Source organism: Vipera ursinii (assembly GCF_947247035.1).
Source record: "Vipera ursinii genome assembly, chromosome: 4".
NCBI classification, from domain to species: domain Eukaryota; kingdom Metazoa; phylum Chordata; class Lepidosauria; order Squamata; family Viperidae; genus Vipera; species Vipera ursinii.
Genome location: NC_139514.1, coordinates 2,521,222 through 2,539,470, shown reverse-complemented (window position 1 = coordinate 2,539,470; position 18,249 = coordinate 2,521,222). Strand labels below are relative to the sequence as shown.

Below are 18,249 nucleotides of genomic sequence, written 5' to 3'. Positions count from 1 at the left end.
TCATGACACGTGGACTTCAACTCCCAGAATTCCTGAGCCAGCATGGGGGAACTATGGTCCCTTCATGACTGGTGGACTTCAACTCCCAGAATTCCTCAGCCAGCATGGCTCAGCTTGGAAACCTCTCCCTTTCCCCTCAGCATGGCTGGCTGAGGAATTCTGGGAGTTGAAGTCCACGAGTCCTAAAAAAGCCAAGGTTGCCTACCGCTGTATTAATACCATTCTGGACAAATGGCTGTCCGGTCTCTTCTTGAAAAACCTCCCGGCGGGGGAATTCTGGGAGTTGGAGTCCACGAGTCTTAAAAGTCGCCCGGGTTGTGCACCTCTGCGCTTGAGTTAAAAAAAGATTTTGCAAGAAACTTGGGATAAGTAAAAAGCAGCTGTTTGGAATCAGCAGGCGTTATGAACAAAGCCGATCACCAGCCGTATGCCGCGTAGCTTAAGCCCGCATCGAATTTTAAAGCGAGATGAACGTGAAACAAGCATTGATGGTAAGATGGCTGGCAAGGTTTCCTAACGGTGTGATTTTTTTTTTAAAAAAAGTAACCAATCTGCGAAGGGTTATTAGTTTCGTTTTGACGGCTTTGGCCCAGAGCGTTCTATTCAAAATGATTTGCTGGATTGTGATGGTAAGAAAAAAAAATATTCAGCCAAGCAGAGGAATTCTGGGAGTTGAAGTCCACAAGTCTTAAAAAGGCCAAACCCCTGGCTTAGAATAAGGTAGAATTAACTCATCTACCCCTGTTTCCTGTCTGGTTTACTTGCGAGGGCTGAAGCTTCCAGCTCTTCAGCATTAACCGTAAAGTTAAAAGTGTGGAATTGTACTGCCTATTTTAAATATAGGAAAGAAAGGCTTGGCTTTTTTAAAAAAAAATACAATAATTGGGACACTGAATAAATGTCTGTCACGGGGGAATTTTGAGGCGATTTCTCTCTAAGCGGAACATCGAGGTGTCAACTCCCAGAATCCCCTGGCCAGCTGCGGGTTTCAGTTTGTGAAAATTATGTCCTGCTATTCATAGTTTTTTTTTTTTTTTGGCATTCAACGTAAAAGCTAGAAGCTTTTACGTTGGGGGGGGGGCGGTTTGCCTTGTGACTCCCGACCTTATTCCTTAAGGAATAAGGATGGCCCCCGACCTTCGCTCCTTCCGGCGCGATTTAAAAACTTATTTATTTGAACAATCTGGCCTGGTCTGATGGGTTTGGGGTTGGATTTAGTTTGAACACAGTTTTATTATTGTATTATATTTGGGCATTAATTATTTAATTCTTTTTAACTTCTTTTTTAACTTTTGTGTTTATAGTTTGATATTTATTGCCCTGTACACCGGCCTGAGTCCTTCGGGAGAAAGGCGGTATTAAAAATTAAATAAATAAATTAAATAAATAAATAAGGGGAAAAAATTTGTCTGGTACTTATTGTTTTCGGTACTCATTCCGCCTCCCGGAGCCAATGAACGATGGGTAGGGAGGTTTCGTTGTATGAGGATGGCGTCAAAAAAAACCACACTTGCGCGGCGGCTTACCGGCCACTTCAAATTAATCTCTTTTTCGTGTAAAGACAATTCCATCCAACTTATCCTTGCGAGATTTAGGTTTCATCCTTCGTTATGAAGTTTGAAACGACACATTCGGGCAGGGGACTTCAAAACCTGGCCCTTTGATGACTTGTGGACTTCAACTCCCAGAATTCCTCAGTCAGCCAGGGAGTTAAAAGTCCAGGCATCTTGGCAATTTTAAGGCACGTGGACTTCAACGTGCTGGCTGGGGGATTCTGGGAGTTGAAGTCCACGCATCTTAAAAAGATTCGCAAGGTTGGGAAACCCTGATTTAGGCAAGGCAATGCACCATCACTGTTAAAACAGGCTAGTTACTGCAAAACTCTTACTCACTGTGCGATCTTCCAGGTACATAGTTTTCGATAAGAAGTCAATGCCAATTGTTGCCTGCAAAACGCAATTCAATAGTGAGTACAGAAATGCACACGCACGCACACACACACACGCACACTTTCCTTTTGCTAAAATATGCACAATCCACTCAATGAGTGGTCAAGAAGAATGAAAATTTGAAATATTAGCTACCGTGCTGGATCCATTTAATCAAGCAAATTTGCCTTTTCAAATTGTGGATGAACAACTGGCACATAATCCAGGATCTAATCTAAGGCAAAGATCAAACTTCTACTTCTATTTACAGGTCGTCCTCAACTGTAAAGCTAATGCAATCCTGGGTTGCATAAACAGAGGCATAGAATCAAGATCACTCGAGGTATTAGTACCGCTTTACAAAGCCCTAGTAAGACCACACCTGAAATACTGCAGCCAATTTTGGTCACCATACTACAAAAAAGATGTTGAGACCTTGAAAAAATTCAGAGAAGAGCAACAAAGATGATCCAAGGCCTGGAGACCAAAACGTACGAAGAACGGCTGCGGGACTTGGGTTTGGCTAGTCTAAAGAAAAGAAGAAATAGGGGAGACAGGATAGCAGCGTTCCAGTATTTGGGGGGCTGCCACAAAGAAGAGGGGGTCACGTTATTTACCAAAGCACCAGAGGGAAGGACAAGAAACAACAGTTGGAAACTGACCAAGGAGAGAAGCAACCTGGAACTAAGGAGAAACTTCCTGACAGTGAGGACAATTAACCAGTGGAACAGCTGGCCACCAGAAATCGTGGGTGTTTCATCACTGGAGATTTTTAAGAAGAGACTGGACAATCACCTGTCTGAGATGGTATATGTTCTCCTGCTTGAGCAGGGGGCTGGACTAGAAGACCTCCAAGGTCCATTCCAGCTCTGATACTCTACTATCTATCCTTCCTTCCTTCCTTCCTTTCCTTCCTTCCTTTCCATATTTTCTATTCTATTCTGTTCTACTCTATTCTATTCTGTTACAACGGTGCTGACCAGTTTTATGACCGTTGCAGCATCCTCGTGGTCACATGATCAAAATTCAGACACTTGGCAACTGACTCGTATTTATGACGGTTGCAGTGTCCCGGGGTCACGTGTTCCCCTTCTGCAGGCTTCTTACAAGCAAAGTCACTGGGAAAGCCAGATTTACTTAACAACTGCAACGGTTCTCTTAACCAGGGCTTTCCAACCAGCGGTACGGGTACCACCTGTGGTACATGGGCACCTGGCAGGTGGTACGTGACCATCCCAGGAAAGTGGTAGCGGGGGAGGGGAATGAGCTGAACCGGTGGCAGCACCGCACAAGCCGGAGCGAGAGACGGCTGGAGCTGCAGGGCTGTCGGGGCTCAGCGGAAGCGCCAGGATCAGCGCCAGGATCCAGCTACAGCTCAGCACTGATCCTGGCGCTTCTGAGCCCAGAAGAAGCACCGATCAGCTGGAATGTTGTAGTCTTGGTGGAGCAGTGGGCTAATGCCTCCTTAAGTAACACCAGCTGCCCGCAATTAGTGCAGGTTCGAGTCCCACCAGGCTCAAGGTTGACTCAGCCTTCCATCCTTCCCAGGTAGGTAAAATGAGGACCCAGATTGTTGGGGGCAATAAGCTGACTTTGTAATAATGCCGCTTGTGGGGTGTGTGAAAGCCCTAATAAGCAGGCATATACATAGAATGAAGGCTACTGCTAAGCTTGTAAGCCGCCCTGAGTCTTCGGAGAAGGGCGGGATATAAATGGAATTAAAATAAATAAATAAATAAATAAATAAATCTCCAGGGTCTTGTGATTTACATTCAGATGCTTGGCAACTGGTTCCTATTTATGATGGTCACAGTGTCCCAGGGTCATCTGAAGTGACCAAAACCTGCTGCAACCACCCAGCAGAGGGGGGGAGAGAGAAATAAAAACCAAACACCCCCCCCTCCCCACCACCAATCCTTAACAGAAATGCTCACAACCATGAAAACCTCTGACAGGAGGAAGAGCGCCGCCGGGCGGGCAGGCAGGTGTCTTGCTCGGCTGTGTCTCGCGGTTCACTTTTTTCAGGGCCATTGTAACTTCGAACAATCACTAAGCGAACTGTTGTAAGTCGAGGACTACCTTGTACTTCATCACTTTTTTTCCTTTTTGGTCATCAGGTTTTTGACACCTTGCCAAGCGACTGGTGGTACTCGGATGTTGCCATATCTTCAAAGTGGTAGGATGGGTGAAAAAAGTTGAAAAGCCCTGCTCTTAACAACAACTGTGGCATGAAAGGGGGCGAAACGGGGCCAAAACTCACTTCCTCGCTTAGCGACAGAAATCGGGAGGCTAAATTGTGGCCGTCCAGCCGAGGGCTACCAGTATCTAGAGCACAGGTCTGCAACCCGCGGCTCCGGAGCCGCATGCGGCTCTTTCAGCCGTCTCCTGCGGCTCCTGGTCCTCTGCCATGTGCAGTCCAAAAAAAAAAGTGGGACTAAAAAAGTTCAACCAATCAATTCAAATATGCAGGGTAGGTGCATATCTCGCCTTGGCTCCACTCTTCAGTCCAACCCTGTTCTGCGCATGTGCGCATGTACGCGCATGCGCACATATTTTTTGCGGCTCCCAGTTTTTCCTTTTGTGAGGGAACCGGTTCCGAGTGGCTCTTTCACTGTTTGAGGTTGCTGACCCCTGATCTAGAGGGAAGGGAACATTTTTCAAAAGGAGGCCTTGAGCCAGGGGCTTACAAAGCAGAGGCTTCTTTGACGCTCTGTCTCTCTCGATGAAAATCCCCTTCTCAATCTTTCCGACGGCTGCTCTGTCCACGGGAAACCTCCGGCTGCCAACGGAGGAGGAGCAGATTCTGCCGAGTCCGCTCCCAAACGAGACAAACACCCCCCCCCCTTGTTGCTACTCTTCACCCTCCATTTCAAGCAGCTTCGTGCTCGGCTAAGTCAGGGATAGGCAACCTCGGCTCTTTTATGACTCATGGACTTCAACTCCCAGAATTCCTGAGTCAGCATCGCTGACTCAGGAATTCTGGGAGTTGAAGTCCATGAGTCATAAAAGAGCCGAGGTTGCCTACCCCTGGGCTATTTTATTATTTTATTTAATTTTAATTCCATTTATATCCCACCCTTCTCCGAAGACTCAGGGTGGCTTACAAGCTTAGCAGTAGCCTTCATTCTATGTATATGCCTGCTTATTAGGGCTTTCACACACACCCCAAGTGGCATTATTACAAAGTCAGCTTAATTGCCCCCAACAATCTGGGTCCTCATTTTACCTACCTGGGAAGGATGGAAGGCTGAGTCAACCTTGAGCCTGGTGGGACTCGAACCTGCACTAATGGCAGGCAGCTGGTGTTACTTAAGGAGGCGTTAGCCCACTGCTCCACCAAGGCTCTTATATGTTCACTGCCTCACGTTATTTGTGAAAAAAGGCAGAATATAAATTAAATCAACCTCCCCTCTGAATTGGGGTAATGGCAGAACAAAGGATGGGGGGGGGGCAAGCAGGTCATCATAGACAGGAGCCAAAGACTAAGTGAATCCAGAAGCCCGCTAGCTATTAGGAAGCAGCCAAACGTTTCTTCTGTTGTGCAAATTTGATCCGGGCCCACCGCTGGAAGTTCGTCTGGGTGCGCAGAGGTGGTTCTCCTCCAGCTCCCCTCCGTCTGGTTGTGCGCCGAGCCCTCGAAGCCGTGTGCTGGGCGGGGCACCGACTGATGGGAGGGCTTGAAAGGGGCCTTGCAAATAAAACTATTCTGCCGACCTTTTCTTCTTCCGCATGGCTGCTCTCCGGCTTCCTCACGCCTCACAGCACAAGGAAGCAGGGTTTGTAGGCTTGGAGAAGGCAACGGGGGCTGTTTGTTTCGAATCGCGTGTCCGCAAACTTTTTTTAGGACAGAGATGCATAGTTGGACAAGTACCATTCTTGGGAAAAAGCAAATTGGTTGAAGAAAATCCCAATAGATTTTCATAATGAAAAGCAGCCTTAAGCTCCTCAGAGAAGTATAAGGGAAGAAGTATTTTAAAAAAATATTTAAGGATCTGGAGAACTGCGGGAGGAACCAGCCAGCATGGGGTGATTCGTGGACTTCAACTCCCAGAATTCTTGAGCCAGCATGAGGGAAATTTGGCCCCTTCGTGATTCCTGGACTTCAACTCCCAGAATTCCTCAGCCAACATGGGGGAACTATGGTCCTTCATGACTTGTGGACTTCAACTCCCAGAATTCCTGAGCCAACATGGGGGAAACTATTTTCCCTTCATGACTTGTGGACTTCAACTCCCAGAATTCCTGAGCCAACATGGGGGAACTATGGTCCCTTTATGACTCGTTGACTTCAACTCCCAGAATTCCTGAGCCAGCATGGCTCAGCTTGGAAACCTCTCCCTTTCCCCTCAACATGGCTGGCTCGGGAATTCTGGGAGTTGAAGTCCACGAGTCATAAAAGAGCCAAGGTTGCCCACCCCTGGTATTGGGAATGGTGGATGATCTGATCTGTTCTCTATCCACCTGTGGCCACAGTCTTCTATCCTTTGTTTTCAAAAGACTTCACGTTTTCTACATTTGGCAGAAAAGGGAGTTGAGAAGGACAAGAAGCAACAGATGGAAACTAGTTAAGGAGAGTTAGGACTAAGGAGAAATTTCCTGACAGTGCGAACGATTAATCGGTGGAGCGGTAGTTGCCTCCAGAAATCGTGGCTGCTCCATCACTGGAGGTTTTTAAGAAGAGACTGGACAGCCACTTGTCTGAAAGGGTGTAGGGGTCTTCCGCTTGAGCAGGGGGTTGGACTAGAAGACCTCCAAGGTCCCTTCCAGCCCGCTTATTCTATGTTCTGTCTCGGAATGTACGGGCCAGAGCACCCTCCTGTAATTCAGGCTTTAATGTTTGACCAGTGGGTTACATTCACTACCCATGCAAAAAGATCTGTGCCTTTTAGTTTACGTAAACCTTTTTCCTTACTTATTAAGGTATCTGGCTAGAACCAGTATTAGCCAGAAACCCATAAGGAATAGATGTGAAACGCGAAAAGAGAAAACGGTGTCCAATATTTTCTACGGTGTACATAACTAGTACCGTCTTTCATTGAAAGCAGAGAAACTGACAATAAAGCCAGAAAAAAAATTCTTGATTCCTCTGTGTTAGTAACAGAGGCCTGACCTTCTACTATTTCTATTCTACTATGGAACGATCTCGAGAAACACCGTTGTCCATCGCTTTCCTGCTGCGTGAGATTAAAAACACAGAGGGAAAATCTCTGTTAACCTGGAACATTTCAGCAAGGTCCTGAAACATGTAAGTTACAAAGTTTGGAAGTCAGAAAACAAAAAAAAAAAAGGCCTTACCTGGTAGGTATTGTCAAAGCTGTCATACATGAACCTGGTGATCAAGGAAGTCTTCCCAACTGGAAAAAACAAACAAACACATTGGTAATGTCCAGCCAACTTCTAAGCATCAACCTAGTGCAGTTGAGGAAAAGGCAGTCTGACATCAATGGCCTCTTGACAAGGGTTGTGATTTGGTGGCAACAATTAAATCAGCCACGTGGGCTCCAAACTGCTCACTTCGCAGGGTTTTTAGTTAAGCAGCATGTGAAGGAACATTTGTTGTTCACAACTGTCCCCGTTACAGTAAGATTCAACTGTCAAAAGCTTTCACACTTTGCAACTCTTGTGTGTGGCTCCGTGTTGTTCAGCTGAACTTTGGGCAAAAGAGTCTACCGATCCAGGATTGGCCAAACACAATGATCAAGGAGGACAAGAGGTCTCCAAACTCGACAACTTTAGGATTTGTGAACTTCAACTCCCAGAATTCCTCGGCCAGCCAGGACTGAAGCAGCTTCTTGGATGAGAAGCAAAAATTTTTTAAGGAAAACAAAACAGAACAAGAAAATCCGGTTGCCTTTGGTAAAAGCAGCTTTGGAAGTCTCCCCCGACATTAGGTCAGCTCCATCCCCCCCCCCCCCCCCCGATATTCCAGAAATCCTTAGCTGTGTCACCAATCCCGGGAGTCCCAAAGAAAAGCGAAAATATGTGTAGATATCCAGTACAGAGGTGGATATACTTATTCTCTCTCTGCCTGGGGTTTGTATAATTTATGTTTAGCAATATTTAATTTTTAATACCGTTTTTACATTTTATCGTGATAGTTTATATTTGCATTGTGCTTTACCGGCAGCCCAGAGTCATTTTCCTTGTGATGGCAGCCATGACAGACAGACGATAGATAGATAGGCAGATAGATAGATAGGTAAATAGACAGACAGACAGACAGATAGATGATAAGTGGATAGATAGGATAGATCAGACATGTCAAACACAAGGCCCGGGGGCCGGATCCGGCCCGCAAAGTGGTTTCATGTGGCCCGCGAAGCCATCCTGTAAACAGTGAGAGAATGGCCCCCACTGCCTTGGCCCTGGTCCAGAGACCCTCCTCCTACCAGAGACCCCCAGATCTGTCCCACTCCTGCCCAGGCCCCCATAGGCACCCTTTATGCGAATGATGTAGAGCTGGCCATGCCCACCCAGTGGGCCATACGCACTCTAGCCACGCCCACCCAGTAGGCCATGCCCACCCAGGTCACACCCACCCGGCCCCTTGAGGGCAACCGCAATGCTGATGCGGCCCTCAATGAAATTGAGTTAGACACCCCTGGGATAGATGGATGGACGGACGGACGGATGGATAGACAGACAGATGATAGATATAGATAGTAGATTAGTGGATAGATAAGATATAGATAGATAGATAGATAGATAGATAGATAGATAGATAGATAGATAGATAAAGACAGACAGACAGACAGATAGTAGATTAGTGGATAGATGAGAGAGAGAGAGAGAGAGAGAGAGAGAGAGAGAGAGAGAGAGAGAGAGAGAGAGAGAGAGAGATAAAGACAGACAAACAGACAGTAGATAAGTGGATAGATAGGAGAGAGAGAGGAGAGTGAGTGAGTCACAAGGAGAAAAAGTAATTCAATTCAAATGGAAACTTATGAACAACAAAATTTCATTTTTGTTGTCAATGAAGATTCGTAAATCGCCTGTTGCAAAGAATGAATAAGGAAGCTACTGCCAGTAACTCTTACGAAAACTTGAAATCATTCCCCCACCTCAATAATTAGGAGAATGGTAACCTTGTCAAAGAACCAACCGTTGCGTGTTACCAAAAAAAATAATTCCTTTAATTCCTTAAGTAAGCTAAGTGCTAGAAATTGCAGCTCACTCCCAATTGGTAGGGAGTATATTAATATTCTAAAATTTGTGCAAAGGAAGGAGGCAATATGCAGGATTGCAGCTCTCATCCTCTGTAGCTGATACCACAGTGTGGCAGAATTAATGGGAATTACAATCAATACAAGGCTTTTGTAGCAAAAATACCAGGCGATTCCTGCACAGTATGTAATATTAAATTCACAGAGCGGCTTAACGTTAAAGAAGGCTGAGGCAAGTTGCATCCCAGCCATAGTTAGGCTGGTTGGCTTAACCCGGCTTTTCCTGTCCTATTTAATAACAAAACAAAACACAAAACTAACAAAAAGAAATTACAGCCGTGATCTGGGCCCTAACCCAGGCTCTTCCAAGCAAAAAATCAAAGAGAAGGTAGCCTTTGGATATACTGTGTAAACTCCGATGCAATTGCAACAGGTCTGGTTAGATGCCATTGTATCACCCTGACGAAGCAGCCTTTTGTGCATCTCTGCTTCAAGCGATGCTGTACTTCTGCCAAAATGTATTTACTGAGAAAAACAGAGGTTTATGGTCCATAGGCAGCAAGCATTATATCTATCTATCTATCTATCTATCTATCTATCTATCTATCTATCTATCTATCTATCTATCTATCTATCTCTATCTATCATCTATCTATCTATCTATCTATCTATCTATCTATCTATCTATCTATCTATCTATCTATCTATCTATCTATCTATCTATCTATCTATCTTATCTACCTACCTACCTACCTATCTATCTATCTGTTCACACTTCAAACTAATAATTTAATTTAATTTAATTTAATTTAATTATTTGATTTCTATACCGCCCTTCTCCCAAGGGACTCAGGGCGGTTTACAGGGCATATATAAATAACGATACAAAAGTTAAAAGGAAATTAAACCCGTGCCCAATTAAAATACAACAATAATAAAATACTAAAAAACCAATTAAAAACCCATATTCCCCCATCAGGCCAGACCAGCTAATTCAAATAAGTGGGTCTTCAGCCCGCGGCGGAAGGATCGGAGGTCTGATGCCAACCGGAGCTCAACCGGCAGTTGGTTCCATAATGCCGGAGCACCCACAGAGAAGGCCCTCCCCCTGGGGGCCACCAGTCGACATTCCCTGACCGGAGGCACCCTGAGGAGGCCCTCTCTGTGGGCACGCACTGGGCGGAGGGAAGATGACGCCGGCATGATACATACATAATAAGTATGGTACATACAATTTAACTCTGAAAGTCCCAAGTTCCGGGCTAAATAACTAAAATTAGTGGTGTATTTATGAAAGCAAGTGGAGGAAGCTTTAAAAAAATGCTATTTCCGGCCCACCAGGCTTCTGCCCACGTAGATTTAAGCAGTCAGGAACATCATGTACTGCTAGCAAAGACAAGAGAACGCTGCTCAATAGCACGGATCTTTTTTCCACAAATGTGCTGCTAAAGAATTTCTCACACGGTCTGAGTGAGGATGTAAATTGACAAAGCTGTTAACCAGGGTTTGGGAGCAAATGAGGAGTCCTTTTTGGACACGATAGATAAGAGGGTTTTCCCAAGAGATGCTGGGAAAGAAAAAGCAAGCTGGCTTATATTCAAACAGCAGGTTACAATAGAAGTCAATTAATCAATCAGAATCGAGCTGGAAGGGACCTCGGAGGTCTTCTAGTCTAGTCCCCTGCTCAAACAGGAGAACCTATATACACCATTATTTCAGTCCAGTCTCTTTTTGAAAGCCTCCAGTGATGGAGCGCCCACGATTTCTGGAGGCCAGCTGTTCCACTGGTTCATTGTTCTGACTGTCAGGAAATTCCTCCTTAATTCCAGGCTGCTTCTCTCCTTGATCAGTTTCCATCCACTGTTTCTGTTAAGATGTTTTTGTGCCAGCCATGGCAGTTCCCCAAAAGGTCATCAGATGGGAGCAAAGAGGCATCTTTGCTCCCACTGGTGGGTCAGTGGAGAGAGTTAATGGCCCTCCAGCCCCCTCACTCTCATTGGTAAGGGAGGGGCTGAGGACCCCCATAAAAACCTCTGCTCAGGGGCTGCTCTCTCTCTTGTTGCTCTCTTGTTGCTTTCTTGTTCAAGCTCCCTCTGGGAATGATCCATGAGCTCAATCCAGGCATGGATGCCTCCATGCCAGGGAACTCTTTCCCTTTACTCTATCTTTAAATAAAGCTTCATCTGATTGCATCCCTGCGTGCTGCCTTTTTCTTGGAAGCACCTCAACGAACCATCCGTCTCGTGAGGCCATCTCACAGTTTCTGGTCTTGCCTTCTGGTGCTTTACTGAATGAAAAAGATGTACCTTTTACCACACAAGTCCTAAACCACTTAGAGGTTTTAAAGGACAGCGGATCGACACCTTAACTTGTCCCCAAGGGTGCTTTTTAATAATAATAATAATAATAATAATAATAATAATAATAATAATAATGATGATGATGATGATGATGATGATGATGATGTTGGAAGGGACCTTGGAGGTCATCTAGTCCAACCCCCTGCTAAGGCAGGAAACCCTATACCGTTTCAGACAAATGGCTGTCCAGTCTCTTCTTCCAGTGTTGGATCATTCACCGCTTCTTTTCCAAAGAAGCTTCTTGGATGAGAAGCAAAATGTTTTCAAAGGGACAAAAAAACAAAAACAAACACACACACACACACACCCCAAGAATGTCCTTTTGCCTTTTTTTTGGGGGGGGAACACCGTTGGGACAACCAGGACCTGGACCATTGAGAATCTCCACAGGCAACACCTTAACTTGTGACTGCGCAATGCAACAAGCTGAACCCGCAAGGTGACAAATCTTTTAAAATGTTTTTCCTCTCAGAAGCCCTATTATCTTAGTCCTGCCTCTTTTCTGGAGTCAGCTTGAACGCTCCCAACACTGGACGTTTTCAAGAAGAGACTGGACAGCCGGCCGTCTGTGGGCCCTTGTCGCTTTGAATGGTCAGTAAATGAAGAGCTGTAAGTCAAGGACACCCTGCGTAACATTGCCTTCTTCCCCAAAAGAAGGAAGATTTGATAAGGGGAGATTGCACCCGTCTCCCTGGAAGAGGCAGAAATATTTCCTAATGTTGTTTTGAGCTATGCAGAGGGCAGGGGGAATAAAAGTGGGTTAGGACGCTGAGCCTGTCGATCAGAAGGTCGGCAGTTTGGCGGGTCGAATCCCGAGTGCCGCGTAGCAGAGCGAGCGCCTGTTACTCGTCCCAGCTTCTGCCAACCTAGCAGTTCGAAAGCACGTAAAAATGCAAGTAGAAAAATAGGGACCACTCCGGTGGGAAGGTAACAGCGTTCCGTGCGCCTTTGGCGTCCAGTCATGCCGGCCACATGACCATGGAGACGTCCTCGGACAAGCGCTGGCTCTTCGGCTTTGAAACGGAGATGAGCTCCGGCCCCTAGAGTTGGAAACGACTAGCACGCATGTGCGGGGGAACCTTTACCTTTACCTTTAAAAGAGCACCATTTACTGGCTAGCTGACAGGTCACCGGGCATCTCCGTCGCTAAATGCGCCATCGCTCTTCTCTATTAAGGATCCATTTGTTTACCGCGGCTGTAACCTCATTAGTTTTAAGGATCCATTTCTTTACCCCTTTCGGTTATTTATAGCAGATTATGCTACCTATCCATAACATTAAACACATCCAACCAAAGGACTCCTCGCCTTTATGACAAAAGGTCCCTCAGTACCGCTGTAAGGAGAGGGAAGAATGGCTATTGGCCTGTAGATGCAGAGGCCACTTGTTTTTTTTTTAAAGCAGTTTGATTTGGCTATACCTCATAAAACCTCGATGGCATTCTCCTTTCAGGTTTTTAGCGGCAAAGAAATTGTCTGGGCTTAGTCTGAGAAGTTAAAGAACATTTGGAGGAAAAGCAATGGAAAAATCATTTCTACAGTGTTGCCAAGAAAACGGCATGGGTGAATCAGGTATTCACTAGGAAATAAGTTGGGGGGGTTAGTTGTCTTGTTGGGATTGGAGAAGTCTGGAAAAGATCAAATCATATCTCTGTTATTCAGGTGGGAATAGAGTAGAGTAGAGCAGAGTGGAGTGGAATGGAATAGAATTACAGAATAGAATAGAAAATGCAGAATAGAATAGAATAGAATAGAATAGAATAGAATGGAATGGAATGGAATGGAATAGAATAGAATAGAATAGAATAGAATAGAATAGAATAGAATAGAATAGAATAGAATTATAGAATGTGATGAGAATAGAATAGAATTATAGAATGTGATGAGAATAGAATGGAATGGAATGGAATGGAATGGAATGGAATGGAATGGAATAGAATAGAATAGAATAGAATAGAATAGAATAGAATAGAATAGAATAGAATAGAATAGAATAGAATAGAATAGAATAGAATAGAATAGAATAGAATAGAATAGGAAGGGACCTTGGAGGTCTTCAAGTCTAGCCCCCCCACTCAAGCAGGAGGACCCATACGATCTCAAACAGCTGATTGTCCAGTCTCTTTTTAAAAACTTCTAGCGATGGAGCGCCCACGATTTCTGGGGGTAAGCTTTTCCACTGGTTGATTGCCTTGTCCCATTCATCTACAGAAAAATGCTGCTCTCACCCAAAGAGCAAGACCACAGATTGCCATTCAAGCAAGGAACACAAGAGAAAAACAGGCCAGCCTGAAGCGCATATTAAAAACGCCAGTCTTTTGCTTCCTGGCCTTCATACACCAATGTCACTCTTCTCCATTGCCTTGGTATTTTATTTTATTTTATTTTACAAAAAAAATGTATCTCTGGGGGAAAATGTCCCATTTTTAATTAACGTGAGATGCTTTGGAAGACAACTGTTTGAAAGACGCCCTAGGAGGTACAGGTAGTCCTTGACTTACAACCATTCTTTTAGTGACCGTTCAAAGTTACGGCGGCACTGGGAAAAGTGACGTATGACCATTTCCCCCCCCCCCCCGCTTACAACAACCGTTGCGGCATCTCCATGGTCACGTGACCAAAATCCAGATGCTTGGCAACTGGCATGTATTTATGGCAGTTGCAGTGTGTGTGGGGGGGGGGGGGCGGTCATGCCAAGGTCACGTGATCCCCCTTTTGCGACCTTCTGAGAAGCAAAGTCAATGGGGAAGCCAGATTCGCTTAACAACCGTGTTACCGGTTTAACAACTGCAGGGGTTCACTTAACAACGGCGGCGAGAAAGGTCCTAAAATGGGGGGCAAACTCACGTTAATGTCTCAGCAGCAGAAATTTTTTGTGGTGGTAAAGTCGAGGGCTTCCTGTACATCCATAATAAAGAATAATAATTTAAAATTTAGTTTTGGCTTCCCTCTTTTACCGAAATAAACTTCCAATTACTAAGATGCAGGTCCTCACGCACCAAACGTTAATAGCAGCCGTGTGTTTTTAACTTAAATCTTTGGTTTCCTGAACCTGAACTATCTATAAGTATGTATTTCTCTATCGTTGTGGGATGATTTCCATCTAGGGTAAGACCTCAGCCTTCAAAATGGGCCCCGTTTTAACTCTCGGGCGCCAATTCTCTTAAGCAGCCCTCCGAGCTGCCAAACTAAGACAAAGACTTTAAAAAAAAAAAAAGCAATACAGGCCATTAGCTAAGAATACAAGATTAACCGGCTGAAGGAAACCATCATGAATATTCATGACTGTCTGGTGCCAAAGAGCCATGAAGGGAAGCTAACAGAATAAGCCCGCAATGAGGAAGGAATAAGGAAAAAAGAGACGTGTATCTAACAAAAGAGCGTTCTCAAAACAGAAAATATGGTAGCCATTAAAGGGAAGAGTATTTGCGGACGTTTCGTGACCCAAACGAAGTAACATCATCCATGAAACTGGTCCTGCCATTTCTTTCTATGGAAATTTTCAAGGAAATCTCCCACTCTCGGCCATTTTTTTTCTGAAGGTTGGATGGTAGACAACGCTAAGCCTCTATTGCCCGTTTGCGACAAGAGAAATGCACTTGTTTTTGAGTTTTCATTGTTCCTTAAAGAAAGAACACCTGATGAGGCTTAAGTTCTTGTTCAGACAGAAGGCTAGGTGTTTAAAATGTTCCAGCAGCTGGCACGGTGTTGTTCTAAAAACTCAATAGCCAGTTTTTAAATTATTTCTTCTTCAGATAAAACAGAAGAAAAGTGTCTTCCGCTTCTTTGTAAAATCAGTAGCGGGCATACATTAAAGCAACACCGCAAATGGAATTTTCGTAAGCCCCGCTGCTTGCTGAATTAATTAAATTTGTCTTTCCTTTCTTTCTATGAAAACACTCAGCGCCACCAACAGCAATTACGTTAGAATAAAGAATATAATTAGGCTAAAAAGAAATTTGAAATCGCGATCGTTAAAACTCAAAAGCTAACCGCTAAACCAACAATTAAAACATACAAAGAAAGAGAAATATTGATTTTCCTTGGTTTTTCCTCAATGCTGGCAAGAGTGGAGACCAAGCACACTTTCTTATGGAACGCATTGTAAATCCCTTCTTAAACAAATGAGATGGGTGAACAACAGAGGGGGGGTCTTCAAAAAAAAAAAGCCTCTTAATATAAATAGGCACGGGTATCTAGAGAGGGAGAGAGATGGTGGTCCCCTCAATCAGGCCCTGAGCCACACCACCGTAAGTAAGCTGGTTTATTTTCATTTTTATAATTTATATCCCGCCTTGGGAGGAAAGCCATGGCAAATCTAGACAGCACACTAAAAAGCAGAGACATCACCCTGCCAAGAAAAGTGCGTATAGTCAAGGCTATGGTCTTCCCAGTTGCAATGTATGGCTGTGAAAGTTGGACCATAAGAAAGGCTGAGCGCCAAAGAATGGAGGCCTTTGAACTCTGGTGCTGGAGAAGACTCCTGCGAGTCCCTTGGACTGCGAGGCGATCAAACCGGTCCGTCCTAGAGGAGATGACTGCTCTTTAGAAGGCCAGATCCTGAAGCTAAAACTGAAATACTTTGGCCACCTCATGAGAAGGAAGGACTCACTGGAGAAGAGCCTAATGCTGGGAAAGATTGAGGGCAATAGAAGAAGGGGACGACAGAGAAGGAGGTGGCTGGATGGAGTCACTGAAGCAGGAGGCGTGAGCTTCAATGGACTCCAGAAGATGGTAGAGGACAGGAAGGCCTGGAGGAACGTTGTCCATAGGGTCGCGATGGGTCGGACACGACTTCGCAACTAACAACAACAACATCCCGCCTTTATTATTTTTGTGAATAACTCAAGGTGGTATACATACCCGATACTCCTTCAACCTCCCCCTTTCCTCGCAACGACAGTTCTGTGGGGTGAGTTGGGCAAAGAAGGGGCGGGTCAGGACCAAGGTCGCCCAGCTGGCTTTTGTGGCTAAGGCCTAGTGATTGGCCCAAAGTCACCCAGTAAACGCTTTCCTCCCTAAGGCGGGACTGCAACTCAACCATTTCTAGCCTGGCGTCTTTCATCAATAGACCAAACTGGCTATACAGGGAAACCTCTTTCGAGACAGGTGTTACGTGATCCTCTGCCTTGCAAAGCACGATTGCCTTACTACAGGGAGCCTTCAAACTCGGCCCTTTGATGACTTGTGGACTTCAACTGCCAGGATTCCTCAGCCAGCAATTGAATCCTGGGAGTTGAAGTCCGCGAGTCATCAAAGGGCCAAGCTTGAAGGCCCCTGGACCGACTAGATTTCCCAACCAAAAGGCAGACAGTTTTCAAAGGCAGCCCCCCCCTCCCACGTAAAGCACTGCGGCAGTCCAGCCGAGTTGTAAATCAAAGCACGGGCACGCAGCAGTTAAGCCCAACTCCAATCGGAAAAGGCTCGCAACAGCACCACTACGTAGTGTTGCGCAAAACGAAGCCCCTTTATCAACAGCCCTCGCCTCCCAAACTAAAAGAGGTCTCAGGGCCCAAACCGCTTTCAACATTTATCCTACTTGCAATCATTAGCCCTGCACTAACAGAGCCAGCCGTTTCTCCTCCTACATTATTGATGCCATTTCGACTGCACCTCAAAGCAATTTATTCCAAGCTTGTTTCAGACAACATTTTAAGACTGCAGCCCTGCGTCAGATTAAACGTTAAAGGCATGCACATTCTTTCCACGCTTTCCTCAGGCGGACGCGACAGGGGCGTGGAAGAGGCAGCCTTGAGCGACTGTTATTTAACAGAGCACTCCAACATTTATTATATCGCTGCTTTGCCTTTACGAAAACAATTCTTCGGATTTCGGTGGCAGCGAGCTGCCATTGGGGTGTAGGAAGTGTCAAAGAGAGGGATAGCACTTATGGGCAGGAGAATTAAGTTGGGACCCTTTCTGGGTGGAATGCCTACTTTTCACTCCGCTTTCACCTGTGCTCCCCCTGTACCTGCTTTGTATATACCGTATCTTCCGGCGTATAAGACGACTGGGCGTATAAGACGACTGGGCGTATAAGACGACCCCCTACATTTCCTGTTAAATTATAGGGTTTGGGCTATACTCGCCATATAAGACTACCCCTCTTCCAACGCACACTAAATAAAAATTAAAAAACATCAGATTTGATTTTAATATGGTAATTTTAATTCAAATACTTATGACGTGCAGGTGCTTAGTAGGAAAACTGTCACTTATAAACATAAGGCTGTTTGTCATCAAACATGTAAACATAAAACAGTGCAAGTGGAAATAATAATAATAATAATAATAATAATAATAATAATAATAATAATAATAATAATAATAAGAAGAAGAAGAAGAAGAAGAAGAAGAAGAAGAAGAAGAAGAAGAAGAAGAAGAAGAAGTTGGAGGGGACCTTGGAGGTCATCTAGTCCAACCCCCTGCTAAGGCAGGAAACCCTATAAACCCTGTAAAAAATCACAGACTGCAGCTTCTTCTCCAATTGGTCCCGCTTTCCCTGCGCAGACTAAATGGGAGATCCGCTCCAGGTTTTCCAGCCAGCCCTGTCCCTAAATTTTCAGCACCCGGCGTATAAGACAACCCCTGACTTTTGAGAAGATTTTTATGGGTTAAAAAGTAGTCTTATACGCCAGAAAATACAGTACCTGGCCGACAGCTTCAACCCGCCAGCCGAAACCAAGCAAGGTTAGCCAACAGGCCTTAAACCCCCCCAGTGAGACGGGCAGCTGCCTATCTCAGCAGGTAAAGTCAGACACCGGTGGATGGAGTAGACGAGACCATTGGAAGGAACAAG

The 18,249-nt window shown here is 45.1% G+C and overlaps 1 protein-coding gene across 2 annotated transcripts in view; it reads right to left on the bottom strand.

Moving 5' to 3' along the window:
* RAB6A (RAB6A, member RAS oncogene family) overlaps positions 1-18,249 on the bottom strand; it is a 65,426-nt gene that overhangs the window by 17,109 nt on the left and 30,068 nt on the right. For both annotated transcript variants that reach the window (XM_083362192.1, XM_083362191.1), the window contains exons 2-3: positions 7,224-7,282; positions 1,893-1,946 (exon numbers count right to left, since the gene is read on the bottom strand). In XM_083362192.1, the coding sequence (XP_083218318.1) occupies positions 1,893-1,946; positions 7,224-7,282 (113 nt within the window). The remainder of the gene's footprint in view (positions 1-1,892; positions 1,947-7,223; positions 7,283-18,249) is intronic.